This window comes from Hypoxylon fragiforme (genome assembly GCF_022984875.1).
Source record: "Hypoxylon fragiforme strain CBS 206.31 chromosome Unknown GGS25scaffold_3, whole genome shotgun sequence".
Taxonomy (NCBI): domain Eukaryota; kingdom Fungi; phylum Ascomycota; class Sordariomycetes; order Xylariales; family Hypoxylaceae; genus Hypoxylon; species Hypoxylon fragiforme.
The window spans coordinates 1,648,066-1,669,127 of NW_026054758.1; the positions used below are offsets into that span (position 1 = coordinate 1,648,066).

General features: G+C 47.9%; 2 protein-coding genes across 2 annotated transcripts; both read left to right on the forward strand.

Annotated features, from left to right (window-relative positions):
- Positions 1-15,150: 15,150 nt before the first annotated feature.
- GGS25DRAFT_181196 (TPR-like protein) lies at positions 15,151-18,324 on the forward strand. The gene is made up of 8 exons (XM_049256629.1): positions 15,151-15,408; positions 15,467-15,670; positions 15,740-15,822; positions 15,874-16,056; positions 16,115-16,207; positions 16,261-16,417; positions 16,474-16,718; positions 16,775-18,324. The coding sequence occupies exons 1-8, from the start codon at positions 15,252-15,254 to the stop codon at positions 18,242-18,244; spliced, it is 2,592 nt and encodes an 863-aa protein (XP_049118855.1). The 5' UTR covers positions 15,151-15,251; the 3' UTR covers positions 18,245-18,324.
- Positions 18,325-18,720: 396 nt separating this feature from the next.
- GGS25DRAFT_481347 (ribosomal protein L3-domain-containing protein) lies at positions 18,721-20,642 on the forward strand. Its single transcript, XM_049260173.1, has 4 exons — positions 18,721-19,136; positions 19,267-19,423; positions 19,480-20,153; positions 20,207-20,642. Exons 1-4 carry the CDS (start codon positions 19,045-19,047, stop codon positions 20,460-20,462), a joined length of 1,179 nt encoding a protein of 392 aa, XP_049118856.1. The 5' UTR covers positions 18,721-19,044; the 3' UTR covers positions 20,463-20,642.
- Positions 20,643-21,062: the final 420 nt, after the last annotated feature.

Consider the following 21,062-nt stretch of genomic DNA (forward strand, 5'->3'; position numbering starts at 1 on the left):
GGTGGGTGATATAGCACTAATCGAATAGTGCCAGAGCTTCGGTAATGCTCAGATTTAGGTGGCAGGCGGATATCCGCCGGGCTACAGATGATTGACCTTGTGCCAGCTGTAGTCAAAGGGATAGCTACCTAACTAAAGACTTACACTGAAGTCATATGACGGAGTTAGGCTGGGAGGGCTTAGTGTGTGACACTACGTTATTTTCTACAATAGATATAATATTAACGGTACTTGGGGCATCGATAATAAGATATGAACTTGTAATGATGGATATCATGCTGCTAATTACGTATTCTCGAATTATAGCTAATGACATCCCAGCTTTAAATCTTTGAGCAGATGAGATATTCGCTACCATCCTCTAATACATGGTGAGGATGGGGTTTCTGATAATTCTATTGCTTTGGATCCCCATGTGAAATAATGCTGTTTAGTGAATAGAACAGCTATATGATACCTACCTAGGTGTACATCTCTGGCTAGCCAACATACGATAGCTTCAGATTGTATTGATGGAGACTATATTGAATTGCCCTGGGCTTGGCGAACTGTTAGTGTACGGACAGTACATATATCTAGATATAGCACCAAGGTATGTACCATAATAAACACCTGGAATGGTTCTGAATAACGTGCGCCTACATAATAGTTACTAGGTTACATATGTACCTAGGGTAGGTAGGTATTATTACCTACTACCTAGTATTCTCACGTTGGGATGTCTGGAATATATAGTACTCTAAACATATAATATCTTAGGTAGGTAGGTAAGCAAGGATGCCCAAGCAACACATCTTCGTCTCTTCCGCTAGTGCTTAGATTCGCCTAGACTGGCCAAATTTGGCGCGGTCAGATATCCATGTGTTAACAGTGTGTCACGGTATGTGTGTGTGTGTATATGTGTGTGGTGTGTGTGTGTGTGTGTGGCTTGTGTGGGTGAGCTGTCACAGCTGGGGAGGGCGGCAATAAGTGGCTTGTTGCTTGCTGTACGTCAAGTTTGGGGAAACCTCAAACAGGCACAGATTGTCTCATCATAATCAGTTTGTTCCACTGCATCTGAGTACAACCGGATCGGCTGGGCACATGTGTACACGTATCGCTCGAGTTTTGAAGTCGCACGGCTCCTATCCCCGATGCGCTGAGACATCAGCCATTCAGGTCCATTGCATTGTGACTTGGAAAATGAGCAGAAGTCGGCAATTCTCATGTCGTCAAGATATCGAGATCAGCTTGCTAAAAATGGCCCCATGCTTGAATACTAGCCCTGAAGGTATTTCAAACGATTCGATTCCGCCACGGATCCTTGTGCACCCCAGTCCCATCCTTTCTATCTACGTACATAGTGCTGTATCATAACCACCTGGTAGACTAGTGTAGAGTCAGGCTCAGTCAGCTTCTTCCCCCCCTGTAGGTCAAGTGTTACTTGGAACGGCCCTCTCTCCCGGTCACCTTGCCCTACATGTGCCAACTGGGTTTACTAAAACGAGCCGAGTTTGTTTCAACTATCATTCCTCCCAACATCTTGCCCACCCATCTGTTCATTTCTTATTATTAGTCAGTCGGTAGATATATATTTGATAGAGTTTGCTTATTGACAGGTCGGTCAACGTCGTTCGGTTAAACGTTCGCTAACAGAACCATCCACACGAATATCTACCTACCTATATAAGAGCGCCAAGGGCGGCAGAAGATTTGCTCCAACATTGAACCTATGTATTGTATGTACATTGATACGTCTTGCCATACCCTGCCTCTTTACATACGTGACTACAATATATGTAGTCAAGTAAACGATTCAAACGATTCAAACGATTCAGACCGACAACTTCAAGTATGTACTACATAGTATATGCGAAGTGATAAAGCCTTTTTAAGCTTGATCGAAGGAAGGAGGTCGAAATGCTGACTTGTCCCGAAACGAACCATTACTACCATGGCCAACAGTTACGACCATGACCGATTCTCGAGTAGCGGCGATGGAAAGGTGCTTGCAGATGCTTACCTACTATGTAGGTACACATGGGCAGGGTATGGCAACCTATTATATGGAAATGTGAGTATTATTATTCCTACCTACTTAACTACCTACCTACCCGGTACGTAACTTATATCCGGAGGCGTGCCAGGCGAGCCCAGGTGTGCCTTGATCCTGGTGTGATACAGCAAAGGTACGTACCTTGTGCATCCTGAAGCACACCATCATCGTCATCCATCAATACTAGACCGCCGGGGACCCGATGTAGGTAGGTAGGTAGGTACTAGGTAGGACGGCTAGCCAGGGTCTTGCAGCTCCACTCACACGGGTGGTAGGGTGATCTGTAAGTGAATCTGGAGGTGTGGCACATCAAGCGTACCGAGCGCTGGTGACTTGGCGAATAATAGCCACCCTCCAACGGCTTACATATGCGCGAGATGCAGGATACATATCCATACATATACATATACATATCTATCTAACTACCTAACTATTTACCTACCTACGTACATACGTACATACACACATACACACATACATACATACATACATACATACATACATACATACATAGTACATACACTCACCAATCCTACATACATACTAGCATACATAAACATGTACGCATATACATATACATATATATGTAGACATGTATGTAGACATGTATGTATGTATATAATATAGTATACTTAATCTGGCTGAGCTAATAATAATAAAATGGGATAAGTCACACCGGCTACGAGCCCTCTCTCAACCGTGATGACCGACCGCCAGCCCCAATTCTCCCGTTTGTCCCTCTTTTTATTTAACCTGCCTTCTCTTTTCCTGGGGCAACTCGAACTGCTTTTGCCTGCCTGCACAGTCACTTACCTATCGTGCGACCAATGTTGCAGTCCTTCTGCGTTCACTCCTTCTCTCCTTATATAGATTTCATCGCCCACTCCCACGCGCACTCCCACTTCCACGGACGCTTATGCCGGACAATCACATATTGCATGCGTACTGCGTGCAAGTTACGGGAGAAAGCTCCCCTTCAACTGCCCTGGTCATGACGATCACACAATCGCGATTAACCAACCGGCCATCTTCCAAATGATTAATCAATCTAAAGTAGATTATCGAAAGCGACTATTTAAACATGCTAACACTCAATATTCCGACTCGACTCATGAACACCTTTAATGATACTTACCTTGGTACAATTCTCCCCCTTCCCCTCCCCCCCCTTTTTGCCCTCTTCTCGCAAGGAATATAACCCCACCTCCTTGGTCTAACTAACCCTTTGAGATCTTGGGGGTACTGTGTCGTATCGTACCTAGTAGTCGAGTATGAAAAGCACTTCATGTGCTTGAAAGTTGACACCCTTCCTAGGCAGGGAGCTAAATATTACCGTAAGCCTGCAAGGATTTCCAACGGCGGCTTTTAGAACATCTCCATGGGATTCACTATAATTACTAGTTACTTCCAGATCCTCGGAATAAAAATCTAGGGGGTAATCCAGCCGATTCCAGCGAGGAAATACTTTGTAAGAAGCTTAGTAGCACATTACCTACATACATATGAACATACATATGCACATGTATGTAGTGTAATGAATAATGTGTAAATAATAACTAAATTGAATACTAGTAGTAGGTATGTATGGTATGTATATACAGTGCTAGTGTATGTATGTATGCAACTACACCAAAAAAAAAATACAAAATACGGAGCACTACTAGTTATGCCGTATGTGGGTAAGAAATGCCTAAGCCCCAGACCAAACATTTTAAGATTCCAGCCCCTTCTTGATATGACACGTGGGCCTCCTAAGAAGATGTTAGTGTAGATGGCTTACATTACCTTAATAGGAATGATGGCATACTTAGCTCCCCAGCTTTTTCTATTTTTCTTTTCTATTCTATTTTCTCATCGTTTCCCCCGAATCTAAAAAGAAAATTGGTGCCACATCGTCGGTGTTTCTTCACCCCCTGGATCATCGGGAGATGACGATTCTTGTTCGCTTGGCTATTTCCACCTTCAATTTCTTTTGCTGACACGATACAACAAAACCCACACAATAGCCTCAAAATATGTATTAATATTGTTGGTCTAGTCTTTTGTCATTTGGTTCCATAGTACATACTAGGTATTCCCGCTTATCCCGTGAACATATCACACTACACAAGTTCGAAATTTCCCTTCCTCTCGCTGTCGCAGACCTCGTTTGCTGTTCCAGAATCTCTCACGTTAGACAACCTTATGTAAAAGACAATTCAATCTTCGCACGTCTTAGGAAAGGGATGGACAAGCTTCCACATGATTTGCAACTACGAACGCTCGGCAACAGCGGCTGACTTGACACGACGACCCACTACCAGCTTGGACTTGATCAGTGTTTTATTTAAACTAAACCGCCTAGGTTAGTCGCCGACTATAAACTTGAGGAGACTGGCTCGAAAGAAAAAACTCGGAATCTTAATCTTTTGCTACAGTAACCCTGAACTCTAGCACCTAGATGGCCCTATTTACTTTATCTACTACCCGTATGCATCTCAGGATCTAATTGATGATCTGAAATACCGGGATTTATCTACATATGTACCTGGCTGGTATGCTCAATGCTCAAAAAAGTTCATATGGTAAATATTACTAAATGGTATCCTACATATGTATTATTCCCGGGCTAAGAGTAGTTAACTATACGGACAGTTGCAGTCGTTGTGTTCTGCATGTAGGTTTGACAAGTATCAAGCCGGAAATATTGTAACTAACTACATAGTAATTGTCCAAATTAGAACCGCTTTAACTGTGTTGGGTAAATTGTTCCTGTGCGTTTAGTCTCGTCATGAGGGACATGAGGCACATGAGGATGGCTTTGATTGAGGATAAATACTCCGACAAAGAGATAAGCGTGCCTCGAAAATTGAACCCATCCATCCACATAACTAGTTATCTTTAATCGTTTAATGGGGGTATTCCCTTTCAAGTTACCTATGTGGGTACCGTACCGCATTTTCATGTACCATGTCCTGGCATGTACCGTGTACGCTACGTACTGCCTCCGTTTACACATAGAATCTAGTATCTAGTACCTAGTTCCTTCTTGGTACGTACTTGCAGGGATAGGCTGTACATATGTACATGCATGTAGTGCGTGGTGCAGTGAGTTCAGGTTGAATTGTGTGGGTGGGATTGGAGGTGTGGGGGGAGGGGTGTGCAACTTCCCAATGCCAAGGCTGTAATACACGCCCCTCTAACCAAGCCCTGCGCCTGCCAAGAAACCCTCCTCTGGGGCCAAGCGGCAAGGTAAAAGCGAATCCGTCCGAGCCGCCACGACCGGCGATTGACCAAATTTGTCTGTGTTTCGGAAGGTCTCCAGAAGTATCCCAGAAGTACTCTTTTCCTTATTCCTTGCAGGAACCATCATTACAGAGTTTGGTTTCAATCAAGGTTTCTCGGTACCTAGATACTTTCCACTGCGCACATACCTACCCAGGATACCTAGGGTAGAGGCTAGCAGTAGCCGCAGCCGTTGTTTTAGCTCCACAATTTAATTTCTTATGAACAGAACGTCACAAAGAGCTAAATCTTCCCGAAGCCAAAGCTTGCAGAAAAGGATGCCTAAGCAAAATGAGCCGAATGGTGACGCAGCCCACTATCCTCCTCGGCAATAGGGACAGTGTATTGTACGATAACGACTACACTAACCTAGCACTTAAGTATAATTAGGCGTGTCACTTAATTCAGTTAATCATAAACTACTCATACTACTACATGTAGGGCAAACTATACATGTACATACTATGCATACTATGTAGTAATAGTAGATTGATAGATCTTTTTTTTTCTGCACTCTCTTTAGTCTTTACTACATAGTATGTAGTAGTAAATAAATATAAATAAAGCTGGAGGCTTCAAAGTTGAGGGTTGGGGTTCACGCGCAAGCGCGTGCGCGCACATACTCCGTACACACCGCCAAACATTGCCATCTTCTAGCCATCTTCTATTATGGCGTCAAGATCAAAACGGAGCCTTCAATGTTAGCAAAAGCTCAATGTTGGAATACCACTGAAGGAGAATGAGGAATATGGGTTAGTCATACAGTGATTAGTAATGCGTGATCACGTGACGTGATTACGCATTTAAGTAGATTCATTTAGATAGCCATTTACAATAGTCTTCTCTTGCTCCTTAGATATTAATACAGTTATACACCACGTGTTTGGTATCCCACCCAGCGCTGCTGCAACGCAGCAGCGTATACATTACTACCTACCATTGTATTGCAATACGTGATATATTCGGTAGACCTTGTCCACCGACACTGATCAGTAGTCGACCCGACAAGTTGACTACAGAACAGCAAGGTATTCAGAGGAAGGATATCGGATAGGCCAAGCAGTGAACCCTTCAATGGCAACTCACTGTAAGGAAACTATAAGGCATCCGGACAAGAAGAGATGAAGAGACACAACCCTACCGGCCTCAAAGCCCAAGTAGGATTGTGTGGACTACATGCTAATATCAAGATCTTAGGACCGTTGAACGTCAAAGCTTCACAGCTGCGAAACTACTATACGGTTATAGGATCGCGTCCATCAACGCACGAAGGAACCTTCAACCAACACTACTATCCGAGATTTGAACAAGTCTTAGGACCGTTGAACTTTGCAGTTCTACAACTGCGAAACTACTATACGGTTATAGGAGGAGATCATCTCATAGAAGAGTTGTTCGAAGACCTTCAACCAACACTACTATTCGAGATTCGAACAAGTCTTAGGACCGTTGAACGTTGCAGTCCCACCATTGCAAAACTACTATACGGTTATAGGAGCAAGATCATCTCATAGAAGAGTTGTTCAACAACCTCTGTATCATTCACCCAACAACTGCCGAACCTACGTGGCATCGAGAACCATTCGAAAACCTGATTACAGACCCAACTACACCTTCGCCAACACACTGAAGCGCAAACCTCCCCAGCTTCGACCCACACAGCCCTTGAAAAGACAAACACAATCTCCTTTCCCCCTTACATTCTTATTCCAAGATTGTTGACCATCCCTATATTCATTTCGAATTTTCATCCCTATATCCAGGGAATTGTTTCACATTCTACGATACCCTCGTCTAATAGCATTGCGAGCTATTGGTGATAGCGTCTTCCTATTGCCCCAGCATTGCCCCTAACTCAAGCGCCATATTTACCGCCATCTAGCGCGCTCCAGCAATTACCTAATGCTGGCATACCGCTATTTCCAAGGCATGGCGAAAAACAAGATATGGCAACCCTCGGCACCGAACCACGGGAGTCACCAGACGGCTAATCCTTGAAGACGATGGAATTATTCGGAGACGAAGGCGTAGGAACATAAAGACGGCACAGAGCCAACCTACATGGCGAAGGGCAAATTACCAGCATACGTCTCATGACTAACTTCACCAACCACGTACCTCTGTTATTTTCTATCACTTACTTTCAACCGTACTCAGTACTACGCAATCCCACAAAATGGCAAACCCGGACCAGACCTGGCAACATTACATCAGCGAAGAACATGAAGGCAACGAATTCGACGTGGATAACCCACCCTTTACCAGGGCAGTGACGGATAGTTATATTGCCGAATGCTTCTCGGGATATGATGACCAACTTATAGACGAACCCCTTTGGGATACCTTCCGCAACGACTTCGAAGGATGGACACTCGTTCACTTTAGAGCATCAAATCGTAACCTCCGCACAAGGGCCATCAAGCACTTAAACGACCACGGTATATACAGCTCAGATCGCGGAAACAGCGCTACGCGGCTAGTTGAGATCCTAACCGCCGAGGAATTTCCAAGGTACCCCGAAGAAGAAGCCAGACAAGTTGGAGAGATCAACCCCGACTTCATCTCAAGGAGCAACCCATTTTTCACGGCAAAACTACCCAAAATTATACCGCCTGAGGAGCCACCTACCCCGACTGAACCCGAACAAGCTCCGGTTCAGGATCAACAGACTAATCCCCCTGAACCGCCACACGAACCCAACGTAGTCCCATCGATCGAGATTCCACACAGAACAACACCCCCGACCCAGCATCCCAGGCAGGCGACGCAGGCACAGTCCCAGACCCCGTCCACACAAGACAACCGCTTCCCCACCCCAGTACCCGCAACCGAGACTGCAATGAATAACCTCAGAGCCGACAATCCGCGTCCAACCTACGGCGAGTTCAATCAGAGGAGCATACAAGGCCCCTCCTTAGACCCACCACCCGGCTCCCGATTACCCCTGCCATACAACCAGTCACCGTTCCCTTCACAGATGATGCACAACCAAACAATGCCTCCCCCAGACAGACAACCCCAATACCAGCCCTATAGCGGACCCAGTGCTCCCACTATGTCCTCACCCCGAGCACTCGCGGATCTAGCGAGGATGTACACAAACGAGGACTCCAAGTTTGGCGGAGACAAGTATGACATCTTGGACGAAAAACTGAAGATTTTCAAGGATATGTGCAGACGAGCCAATGTGCAAGCTCACCAGTACCGCGACGCATACTCGACAATGCTAAAGGGACGAGCACTAATGTTCTACTTCAACTACCTAGCCGAGAAGGACCTTACATTCGAGGAGATGGTGATCCGAACGAAAAACTTCTACCACACGACAGAGAATCAACAAATGTATATGTCCGAATGGAGGAGTACAACCATCCACACCGTAATGAGGGAGAACCCCGACGCCGACATTGTCACATGCCTGGAAAAGCTTATCGAACAAATCCAGAGAATACACAAAGGCTTATCAATCAATTACCTCGAAGACGTTAACCTGCGAGAAGGAATGATAAGCGCGGTACAAGGACACCCGGCATTCGCTGGCGTACTGCTACGGCCCGCAGACACCTTTGAAAGCGTCTGTTCCGACCTGCGGAGCGCCGCTGGCAATTCACTGCGATGCAGGGCGTATACAATGCACAACGCTGCGACTGATAGTCAGTATTGGGTTGATCGCACCTACCGAAGCACCAATCGAGGCAGAGGTTTTGTGCCCAACCGCAGGAACTTTACACCAGGTAAAAAGTCGGATAGCCGACGCGGCACCAGCAGCGACCGCTCGAAGAAGTGCTTTGTATGTGGCAAAGCAGGGTGTTGGTCTACTAAACACCCAATGTCTGAAAGGAGAAGCAACCGCTCTAGCTATCGCCGCTTTGTCCAAGCACAAGGATATGAAGACAACGATGACGACTTTGCTGCATTCCTCATCGACTACGAAGGAATAGAGACAGTCCCCACTGAGTCAGGGGACGAAGCAGACACTGACTACGATACATGGATAGCGCAGCAAGACCAGAACGAGCAGGAACCGGAAGGAACCTCTCAATACATGACGGCATATGGCACAGTAAATGGTGAAGAGATTGCCACCATCCTGGCCAACCAATCAACGTACCATGCATTTACCGGCTCCAACACATTTGGCAATGGGCTGGATCACCTACCGGATCCCGTGAGGAAATCCCACAGCAGCCCTTGCATGTTCTACCTCGAGGACCGATACTCGTCGACCTTCCAAGGTATCATGCCAGACACAGGAGCCGCTGGAGTATCTACAGGAGGCCAGCAGCAATTTATGGCGCTCCAACGCATGCACCCAGAAGTGACCCTCGATACATCCACAGCAGGGAACCACAGCGTCCGCTTTGGTGATAACCCAGAGCAACACAATATCGGCACGGCAAATGTATCAACACCATTTGGAGTAATCCCATTCCAAATTGTACCGGCCAACACCCCTTTCCTAATGTGCCTCCGAGACATGGATCGGATGCATGTCTTTCTCAATAACGTCGACAACGTCCTTGTCCACGAAGAGAAAGAGTACCCAATTGTGAGGAAATGGGGACATCCCTGGTACCTATTTGACGACAAGGAACGAAGCCTCGCATACTGTCATTTAACAGAAGGAGAACTACGACAGATCCACCGACGATTCGGACACCCCGCGGCGGAGCGGCTACACAACGTCCTCACGAAGGCAGGATACGACAATATTGATGCGAAGGTAATCGAGAACATCAATAAGTTCTGCCACCAGTGCCAACTACATAGCCCGACACCAGGACGATTCAAGTTCACGGTGAAGGACGATGTCGACTTCAACCATAGCATCTACGTCGACGTGATGTATATCCACAACAAGCCGGTCCTTCACGTAGTCGACAAAGCCACCTCCTTCCAAGCAGCCAAGTTCATGAAGGACATAACGGCCAGACATACATGGAATGTACTTAGGATGGCCTGGATCGATACCTATCTAGGACCACCTGACAACATGGTATTTGATGCTGGCAAGAACTTCACCTCCCAAGAGTTCACCAGCAACGCAAGGGCAATGTCAATTACTGTTGAAGAAGTCCCCGTCGAGGCTCATAACTCAATCGGTAAAGTTGAACGCTATCATGGACCACTCCGACGTGCCTACGAGGTAATCTCGGGTGACCTGCAAGGCACCGAGGCAGATGAAGCATCTATCCTACAGATGGCAGTCAAGGCGGTCAATGACACAGCTGGCCCCGATGGACTTGTACCTACCCTCCTCGTGTTTGGAGCGTACCCACGCCTTGCCGACAGTACACCACCCGCACCCTCGTTGACAGCCCGTGCAGCAGCAATAAAGAAGGCAATGCAGATCGTGCGAAGGCTGAAGGCAAATCGACAAGTTAAAGAGGCCCTCGGGATGAGAAATGGCCCCTCGACCATCGACACCCTTAACCTCCCGCTACAATCAGAAGTGCGAGTATACAGGGAAAACAGAGGATGGACGGGCCCCCATACACTCATTGCACGACAAGGAGAGACATGCACGGTAGACGTCAACGGCAAGCTCACCAACTTTAGGACAACGATTGTCAAACCGTACCTACGCGATGAGAACACGGAGACGCCGATGGCATATGACAGTGAATCTGGTTCAGACAGCGACGGACAGAACGACGAATACGTTCCGACTCTTGAGGACATTCCCCCGACTCCACAACGTCGCGGACGTGGACGACCGAAGGGAAGTAAGAACAAGGCCCAGCATGTTACGTTTGGAAAAGTGTCCTACATCACAACCAAGGAGGCCGCTGATGCGGAACTGGCAATTCAACTCAGGAAGGAAGGAAAAATAACTACACCTGGGGAACCGTTCGAAGCATCAGATGCACAAGAGATTGACTCTCTTATTGAACGCGGTGTTTTCCAATTCGAAAGGTATGATGAGCGCCGGCATGGAGGGAACAGGTTGTTCAACGCTAGGATCGTAAGGGAGATCAAGGGCAAGACAACAACGCCTTACGAGAAGTCGCGGTTGGTCATTCAAGGCCACAACGACGCTGGCAAGGACTTTGTTTTGACTCAATCCCCCACGATCCAACGATCAAGCCAACGAATCATCGTCGCCCTGGCGCCCGCACTAGTAAAGGAAGGTATGAAGCTATGGCTTCGAGACATCACCCAGGCCTACACACAGTCAAACACAACGCTGAACCGCACCATCCTCGCAAAGCTCCCTCCGCAGATCGTACACAAGTACCCCAAGGGAACGATCATGAAGGTAATCAAACCATTGTACGGTATAGCCGAAGCAGGAACCCACTGGTGGGCAACATACTTCAAACACCACCGGGAAAACCTGCGGATGATAACCTCTACGTACGACCCGTGCTTACTGGTAACCGAATCCGACCAACGATTCGGCCTCATTGGCATGCAGACAGACGATACACTGGGACTATCAGACGATGCGTTCAGTAAGCTTGAAGAGGACGAACTCAAGAAGGCGGCATTCACTGCGAAACCCAAGACCTATCTCACACCAAGTGAACCACTACTGTTCAATGGTTGCACGCTCTCTATAGAAGAAAAAGGATCCCTTCATCTTCAACAGAAAGCACAAGGAACGAAGATAGAGCTTATTGAGCACAACCCAAAGGATGCGAAGCAGCAGTATGTGCAGCAACGCGCCCGAGGTGCCTATATCGCCTCAATTTGCCAGCCAGAGGCTACGTTTGATCTGTCCGAGGCTGCACAGCACCCGGACCCTGATAAGGAGGCTATCGTGAGACTAAACAAGCGACTCCAATGGCAGATGGACAACATCGAGCGAGGCCTGCACTATATCCCAATCGACCTCGCAACGGCCAAAACATACGTCTTCGTTGATGGCTCGTTTGCCAACAACAAAGACTTGAGTTCCCAGATTGGATATATCATCTTTGTTGCAAATGAAACCACCCAGGACAACACGTTCACGATGGAAGGGAATATCATACATTGGAGCTCCACCAAGTGCAAAAGGGTAACTAGAAGCGTACTAGCTAGCGAGATATACGCCATGATCCATGGTGTTGATATGGGCATCGCAATCTCTACAACAGTCACGTCGATCCTCAGTAAGCTAGGTATCCCAGCAACCCAAATGATTGTGTGTACGGACTCATTCTCGCTATACGAATGTCTGGTCAAGCTGGGAACAACGAAGGAAAAACGCCTGATGATTGACATTATGTCACTACGCCAATCATACGAACGAAGGGAGATAAGTGATATCAGATGGATCCACGGTGAAGACAACCCAGCCGATGCGATGACCAAGTCAACCGCCAACAAAGCACTCAAGACGTTTGTTGATCACAACCGCATCACCATGCGCCTACAAGGATGGGTGAAGAGGAGCTAGGAACATAGCCTAGGCCTCATCAGAGCCGTAGGAGCCCTCCCGCTTGCCCCGGCCACGCCTCGGCAGCCCAGAAGGAGGACCATGGACGATACCATCATCACCATCGTCACCACCCAAGTCAACGCCCGAAAAACCACCACTCACCCCATCCCCAACAACAGATCCGCTCCCGGAACCCACAACCCCATCAGCACCCCCAGCACCACCAGTAGCAGAAGCCTACGGCCACGATTAGCGCCACCCTCACTTCGGGCACAGAGCAACATACCTGTTCCAACTGCCCACGAAAGGCAGACACATTGTCAACCAGCCTGGTTATTTGCACAACCATGTCCTGCGCGGCATTCACCATCGCGTCCTTAAAGTCTTCCTCGGCACGGCGACGATGACGAGCAGCGCGAACCTCGCTCATCCCATTCCTATTCTTCACGTCCTGAAGACACTTGTATAACGCCATCTGAGCACGACGAACGGCGATCTATACACGAGCAGTCAGACACCACAACGGGACGACATTCTCTTCCAACCACCTACCGAGCGCACTCCTGCATCCTCCCGCAACGCACGGTAACAGGCCACGGCAATCCGAGCCGCAGCCGCCTCGAGCTAGCCAAGTATCAGCAACGCAGTTACTTATTCCTCCTCTCCTTGCATACATACCTGAACACACGGTTTCTTCGCATGATAACAACGATCACACTTTGCCGACCCGTCTAAGGCAAAGTCAGCCCCGCGAGAACCTAAGGGAGTAGACGTACCTACTATCGGTTTCGAAACACCCATAACAAGTATGACCGTCATCGATATCATCGACTCCGGGTACCCACCCTGTCATGGCATAGGCGCAGCGGCGACACGGCATGGAACGCGATGACATGTTGAGAATTCAAAAAAATATACAGCCAGAGGGATTGACTTGATGGAAGAAAAGGACAAAAGATCAAGGAATAACGTAGAGGGAGAGCCCAGCCTTATACACCTCAACTCTCCGGTACCTTTCTGACATATCACAAAACGGTACCATAGTGACCGATAGGTGACTCAGGAAGGTACCACGCGTGAATAAGGCTCACAGAAGCAGTAAGCAAAACGATGTGAATACCTTCACCTTCTTCCTTACGAAAGAAGCACAGCAAGCCCTTTTACTTTTGTTACCCCTCCTTTACCCCTTGCACGCCGACGCCGCAACAAGGCAACCACGCACACCAAACGCGCAACCACGTAATAATGGCCTAATCTACACCTCGGCGATGCACCCCTCAAGCCGCTATCTCACACTACCGTAAAAAGAAAAATTTGCCAGTGTTGGAATACCACTGAAGGAGAATGAGGAATATGGGTTAGTCATACAGTGATTAGTAATGCGTGATCACGTGACGTGATTACGCATTTAAGTAGATTCATTTAGATAGCCATTTACAATAGTCTTCTCTTGCTCCTTAGATATTAATACAGTTATACACCACGTGTTTGGTATCCCACCCAGCGCTGCTGCAACGCAGCAGCGTATACATTACTACCTACCATTGTATTGCAATACGTGATATATTCGGTAGACCTTGTCCACCGACACTCAATTAGAATGTCAAACAACATTCATACTATTGAGTGGTAACGTCTCGTTAACTTTCTTGGGTAGGAAGAAACAAAGAGTATATAATAAGCATTGAAGCAATCAAGGGTCCAGGCCAGTTCAGGAACCCGCAGACAGATTTGATTGATTGATATAATAGTTAGAGGTACAAAAGTACATGCATATACGGGGAAGATTTGAACTTGTGAGCTGGACTGAAAAGAGAATCGGCCCCGTATTACTGCAAGTCTTGATAGACCCATAAATACGTCGGTACCCTCAGGTACATGTGGGTACTTGACTAAGGCCCCACATAGACTCCCATCGCTCCTTCCCTCACTCACTCGTGGGTTAGGGTAGCTGTTGCCCATCGAAATCCTCCTTGGGCCATCTCCCAACTCTCATTCTTTCTCTTCCCGTCCAGCCTCTCCACCGCTTATTCTCCCCTCCCCCTTCAAAGCAATTTAGGTCGTTGGGGAATCATTGAGCCTCAAAACTTATCTTCTCTTCTTTATCCCAACATCGCATTTCGCCGCTTGTTGACGCCTGCTGGCACCTTCACTCGCGCCTTAAAATACCCCAGGTAGCTTAAGTAGGTTGTCGCTTGTTACGTAGCGGCTGGCACGTTAATAAGCGCTCTTGCCTAAGCAAGTCCAGCATCCCAATATTTACCAAGTTGCGACCGTTGGCCTTACCACGATTGTCGTCTACTTCCTCGACAACTTCCATCACATTGCATCCCATCGCAACACACCAAAAGCGCTTTTCCATCCCTTTTAATAAGGCTGCCATTTCCGTCACCCTTTTCAAAATACACGTCCTGTTCCCTATAATTTCCTCGGCGAGCGTTCGCGATAGATTGATTATCTGCCATCATAGGCTTTGATCCATAGCTTTGTTTGTCTCGTCCTACTGGGCTTAGTGTATTAGATTCGAACCCTTTCACATATCCAATATTATCACGACTGGTTTAAACCTGTACGCCGAGAAGCCTCATGGCGAACCATCATCCTTCGCCGCAGATGGCGATGCAAATGCAGCATCATGGCCCCCCAGTACCTCCCCCTCCACCTTCTGGGCCGGCTCAAAATGGTCAATGGACTCCGTCGCGACATATTGTCGCCGTAAACGAGGCACTTTGGATGCAAATTGGTGAGCGATATATGAAAGCGCTATTCATTCAATACAGTCAATTGACAACCCCCTACAGGTAGTTTCTCTGAGCTTCTCGGCAACCTCGATGATGCCATGATGGCCTACGAGCACGCGCTTAATGCGAACCCGAACTCGATTCCAGCCATGAACGCCATCAGCCTGATCCTTCGAACGCGCGAAGATTTTCACAAGGCAGTAGAGTACTTACAAGCCATCTTGAAAATCGACTCTAACAACGGCGAAGTTTGGGGCAGTTTAGGTATGCTCGGATTTTTCTGCACATTGCACGTTTACGTTCATATGAATCTATGAAACTGACTGTTTCCAGGCCATTGCTACCTCATGATGGACGATTTGCAGCAGGCATATGCTGCTTACCAGTCTGCTCTAGTCAACCTGCCAAATCCCAAAGTACATATCTCCATAGCCCCCTTTTTAATGATGCGCCTAACTAACGTGTAGCAGGAACCCAAGCTATGGTATGGCATAGGCATTCTCTACGATCGGTATGGATCTCTTGATCATGCTGAGGAAGCCTCTTCGCAAGTCATGCAGATGCAACCCGACTTTGAGAAGGCCAATGAAATCTACTTCCGATTAGGTATCATATATAAGCAGCAATCCAAGTATGGTTCAAGTCTAGAGGTACAGCTACTTAATACCCCCTAGATTGCCCCTTGATGGTCGTTCTAATACTTTGCAGTGTTTCAAATATATTGTAAACTCTCCACCTCCACCATTGACTGAGGAAGATATCTGGTTCCAAATTGGACATGTTCATGAACAGCAAAAAGACGTAAGTACCATTGAGCTATGCTTATTCCCTGACGTTTACTGACTGCCATGCAGTATGATAGTGCCAAAGCAGCTTATATGCGAGTGCTCGAACGTGATCCGAATCACGCCAAGGTATTGCAACAACTAGGCTGGCTTCATCATCAACAGAGCAGTAGCTTCCAAACTCAGGAGCGTGCGATCGAGTACTTGGAGAAATCTGTTGCAGCAGGTAGGCAGTTCTCGTTCTTCAAATCGAATATACTGTATGTTTCTCACACGTGGCAGATAATAACGATGCTCAAAGCTGGTATCTTCTTGGCCGATGTTACATGTCACAACAGAAGTATCCCAAGGCATATGAAGCATATCAACAAGCGGTGTACCGTGACGGGCGGAACCCTACATTCTGGTGCTCGATTGGTGTCCTCTATTACCAGATCAATCAATACCGCGACGCCCTGGATGCGTATTCCCGGGCGATACGCTTGAACCCGTATATATCTGAGGTTTGGTATGACCTAGGCACTCTGGTAAGTTTAGTTTGCTTTATCCTTACAGGTACCACCAGACTGACGAACTGTATTAGTACGAATCTTGTAACAATCAGATCAACGATGCCCTGGACGCTTACCAAAGGGCCGCGGAATTGGACCCTGGGAACCCGCATATCAAAGCCAGACTTCAGCTACTACGAGCAGGACAAACCACAGGGAGTATTCCTCAGCCGGTGCCCACTGACGTGCACCCTCAATCGTACGGGGCTCAGGGGCCCCAAGCACCACCGTGGACTGGCTCTGCACCTATGCAGCAAGCTGGGCCTGGCGGCCCTCATAGGCCTCCCCCGGGCCCTGCTGCAGCCAACGGTTGGGGCCAGAGAACTAGTGACATCAACCCACCCCAACCACCCAATCCTTATGATCAGCGAGAGGCCTTTCGTGGACCAGTACCGCCACTACCACGGCAGCCCAGTCCTCGACAAGAGATGAGACCATATGGAGGAGAGTCAAATCGTCCAGGTCCAGCACCACTTCGAAGGGGCCCTTCGCCTGGTCCGCCCACTCAATACGTCCCTTCCGGACCGTCACAACAGCCTCCCCCACCCCCTCTACAAGGGCCAGCACGCGTTAATAACCCAAACTATACGCCGGCGCCTTCGTCAAATATGGCTGCGGCTAATGGCCCACCCAACGGCGCCCCGCCACCACACTCTCTTATGCCGTATCGCAACGGGTCTCCTCGCTCAGAGCAAAGGCCGATTCATGATAATCGCATGCCTTCGCCCAAGTCAGCTTATCCACAGCATCCTCCACCATTTCCTCACCATACGGAACCACTCGGTGGCCCACACCTAAAAGGACTAATGGGCCCTGACATGCACCGCGATCATGATCGACCGTCGTCCGTTGCGTCCAAGAGAATGCGAGAGTGGGAAGACGAACCTTCGATCAAAAAGCCAGCCAACGACGAGAACCGAGCGCGTTTGGATGATTTGCGCCACCGACGGCCATCCACTCCACCGCGCGATCCTTATCGTCAGTCCCCAGATGCCCATCGCTTTGAGGAACAACGACGCATGGAGGAGCAGCAGCGCCGCGTCGAGGATCAGAGGCGAGTTGAAGAGATGCGCCGCGTCGATGAGCAACGACACCCAAACGATAGCTATCACCCATCAGATGCCGCTCATCACCCCCCAACGCATTCGATGCCAAACCACTTGCCCCCAATGCAGCAGGGACCTCCACCTATGCAAGGGTTGATTCACGATGGACCACAGCCGAGCCCGGCCCCAAAAGAATACCCCCAAGATGAGCGGCAGAGACTCGAGCACCCCTCTGCTCCTGCTCCGCCGCAAATGAACGAACCCGAACGAGCTGCCAGGAAGATGGATGTCGACGATGACTATGATGATAGTGGAGAGGAGGAGAAGAAGGTGAATGTTAACGGTGTTGTATCTGGACCTGGCTCGTCAACTAGTGATATGAAGAACACGACGCCCACTAGTGCTAGCATCAATGGGATGATGGGGCCTACTCCAAAGGCAGAGGGGACCGCGTGAAGGGAAAGGTTTATCAACGATTGCTGAATGTCAAACATACCCCTTTCATCATTGTTCAGGATTACTTCGAAGCTGTGTATATCAATTGGCGAGCTGCGTGCTGTTAGATACTGGCAAGGCGACACCAAGTCTGTCTATCATTTTGAAATGTTTACTTCGTTATTGGTTCCAATGAAGCGACGATACATCTTGATGGCTCCTACATAATAGAAGGATCATGGCCCTATACCTTTTCAATATAATATGTACTATGAACAGTGGCACCTTGGTAAATCTATGTGCAACATTCTCATGCTAATTTACGTGAATTCTAGATATGTAAATGTAAATATTCAATGATATTTGCATCTCCTGTTTACATGCATGTGTAGGGGCATATCCAGTACCTACATGTATGTAATTATGTAGTTATGTAGTACATGTAGTTTAAAATCTCGGATAGCGACATCTACTGTGTAGCCCGATAGTAGTGACATCGGGTGTAGTGCATGACACATGTAGGTAGTGCCAATGTGCCATCTGTATGTAGGGGTTCATAATCCGTGGTAGTCTGTCACGTGCTTCAAGCTTTTAGGGTTCTCCTACTCCTAGCGGGTCCTAGCTAAAGTGAGATTTGATTTTCCCATCCCACATTCGGCTATTTCCCGGGACTTTCCTAAACCCACAAAATATTTGTTTCTAGCACTAAGGCAAAAGAAAAAGTCGAGCATTTCCACTCGCACACATTTTCTAAATCTTCAAACCTCCCACCCACGACTTACAATTGATTTCTTACCACACCACAAGAAATTCAATTGAAGATGTCGCACCGTAAGTTCGAGGCTCCTCGCCACGGCTCTCTGGCTTTCTTGCCGCGAAAGCGTGCTGCCCGTCATCGCGGAAAGGTCAAGTCGTAAGTTAATACTCATTTTACATCATTCCTTGTTTCCCTTTTCTCAATCGCAGTCCCTCGGCCTTCGTCGATCTTCCACTCTTGCAATTCACTCTCAAAATCAGTGCTAACCACCAATCATTCCATACAGGTTCCCCAAGGATGACCCCAAAAAGCCTGTCCATCTTACTGCCGCCATGGGCTACAAGGCCGGCATGACCACGATCGTTCGTGACCTCGACCGTCCCGGTGCAAAGTCGCACAAGAAGGAAGTTGTTGAGGCAGTCTCAATTATTGATACTCCACCCGTACGAGCAACGCAGCCCGCTTGGCTTTGTGCCTATGGCTAACATCTTTTTCACAGATGATTGTTGTTGGTCTCGTGGGCTACATCGAGACACCCCGAGGTCTCCGATCACTCACCACCGTCTGGGCCGAGCATCTTAGCGACGAGATCAAGCGTCGATTCTACAAGAACTGGTACAAGAGCAAGAAGAAGGCATTCACCAAGTACGCCAAGAAGCACTCTGAGACCAGCGGCTCTTCCATCACCCGCGAGCTTGAGCGAATCAAGAAGTACTGCACAGTCGTCCGTGTCCTCGCCCACACGCAAATCCGCAAGACACCTCTCAAGCAGAAGAAGGCCCATCTTATGGAAATTCAAGTCAACGGTGGCTCCATCGCCGACAAGGTTGAGTTTGGTAAGGGTCTTTTCGAGAAGCCCGTCAGCGTCGACTCCATCTTCGAGAAGGACGAGATGATTGATGTCATCGCCGTTACCAAGGGTCACGGCTTCAACGGTGTCACAGCTCGATGGGGTACCAAGAAGCTGCCGCGCAAGACCCACAAGGGTCTCCGAAAGGTCGCTTGTATCGGCGCTTGGCATCCGTCCCACGTCCAGTGGACTGTTGCCCGTGCTGGTCAGATGGGTTACCACCATCGTACCTCGGTCAACCACAAGGTTTACCGTATTGGCAAGGGCGACAACCAGTCCAACGGCTCTACTGATCAAGATGTCACCAAGAAGACGATTACTCCGTAAGTCATAGCCAGTCTCACATCATCAAGCATGTGTACTAATATCAGTTCAGTCTCGGTGGCTTCGTCCGATATGGTGAGGTCAAGAATGACTTCGTCATGGTCAAGGGCTCCATCCCCGGTGTCAAGAAGCGTGTGATGACGCTGAGGAAGTCCATGTTCATTCACACTTCAAGAAAGGCGTTGGAGAAGGTGGAGCTGAAATGGATCGACACATCTTCCGAGTTTGGTCACGGTGCCTTCCAGACACCTGCCGAGAAGAAGCAATTCCAGGGAACGCTCAAGAAGGACCTCGTCCAGAGCTCATAGAGAGCTTTTCGTTTTCCTGTATTAAGTCTTTTGCATCGGTGTTCCTGGTTCCCTTTTCCGCTATTGCGATGGGCATGGTCTAGGGTTGGCATTTGAGTCTTAAAAAGGAAGATAATGAACAAATGCATGAACAAAGTTATGATCATTATATCCCATTCGTGACATGAAAAATAATTCCACCTATGCATCGTAGCTCACTATGGCCATTCCAAGACAACATACGAGATTGTATTCTACCTGATGACCAATAGTTGGCCAGCTTTTGATAAGCTGCCACACTTCTAGGGGCCACCCTACTTTAGCACCTAGCTATTAGCCCCTTTCTCGTAGAATTTCTCCTATTGTTATAACTTTAGGCTTTGCTGTTTTGCCCTCGGTTTTACTAGCTGTACAAAACCACTTGAGATTGTATCATCTGACTTCTACCCAAGAGCTCACAAAGCTTGTATTCATTAACACGCTTGCATTAGTTGTTTACAAATGCATGTATGCCAAGTTACTGAAGTACCTAGGTTAGTAAATAGCAACCTAGATGCACATGTGATAGCTGATCCACATAAAGTACCCTAGGTAGCAAGAGCAAGAAGTATTGATGAACAG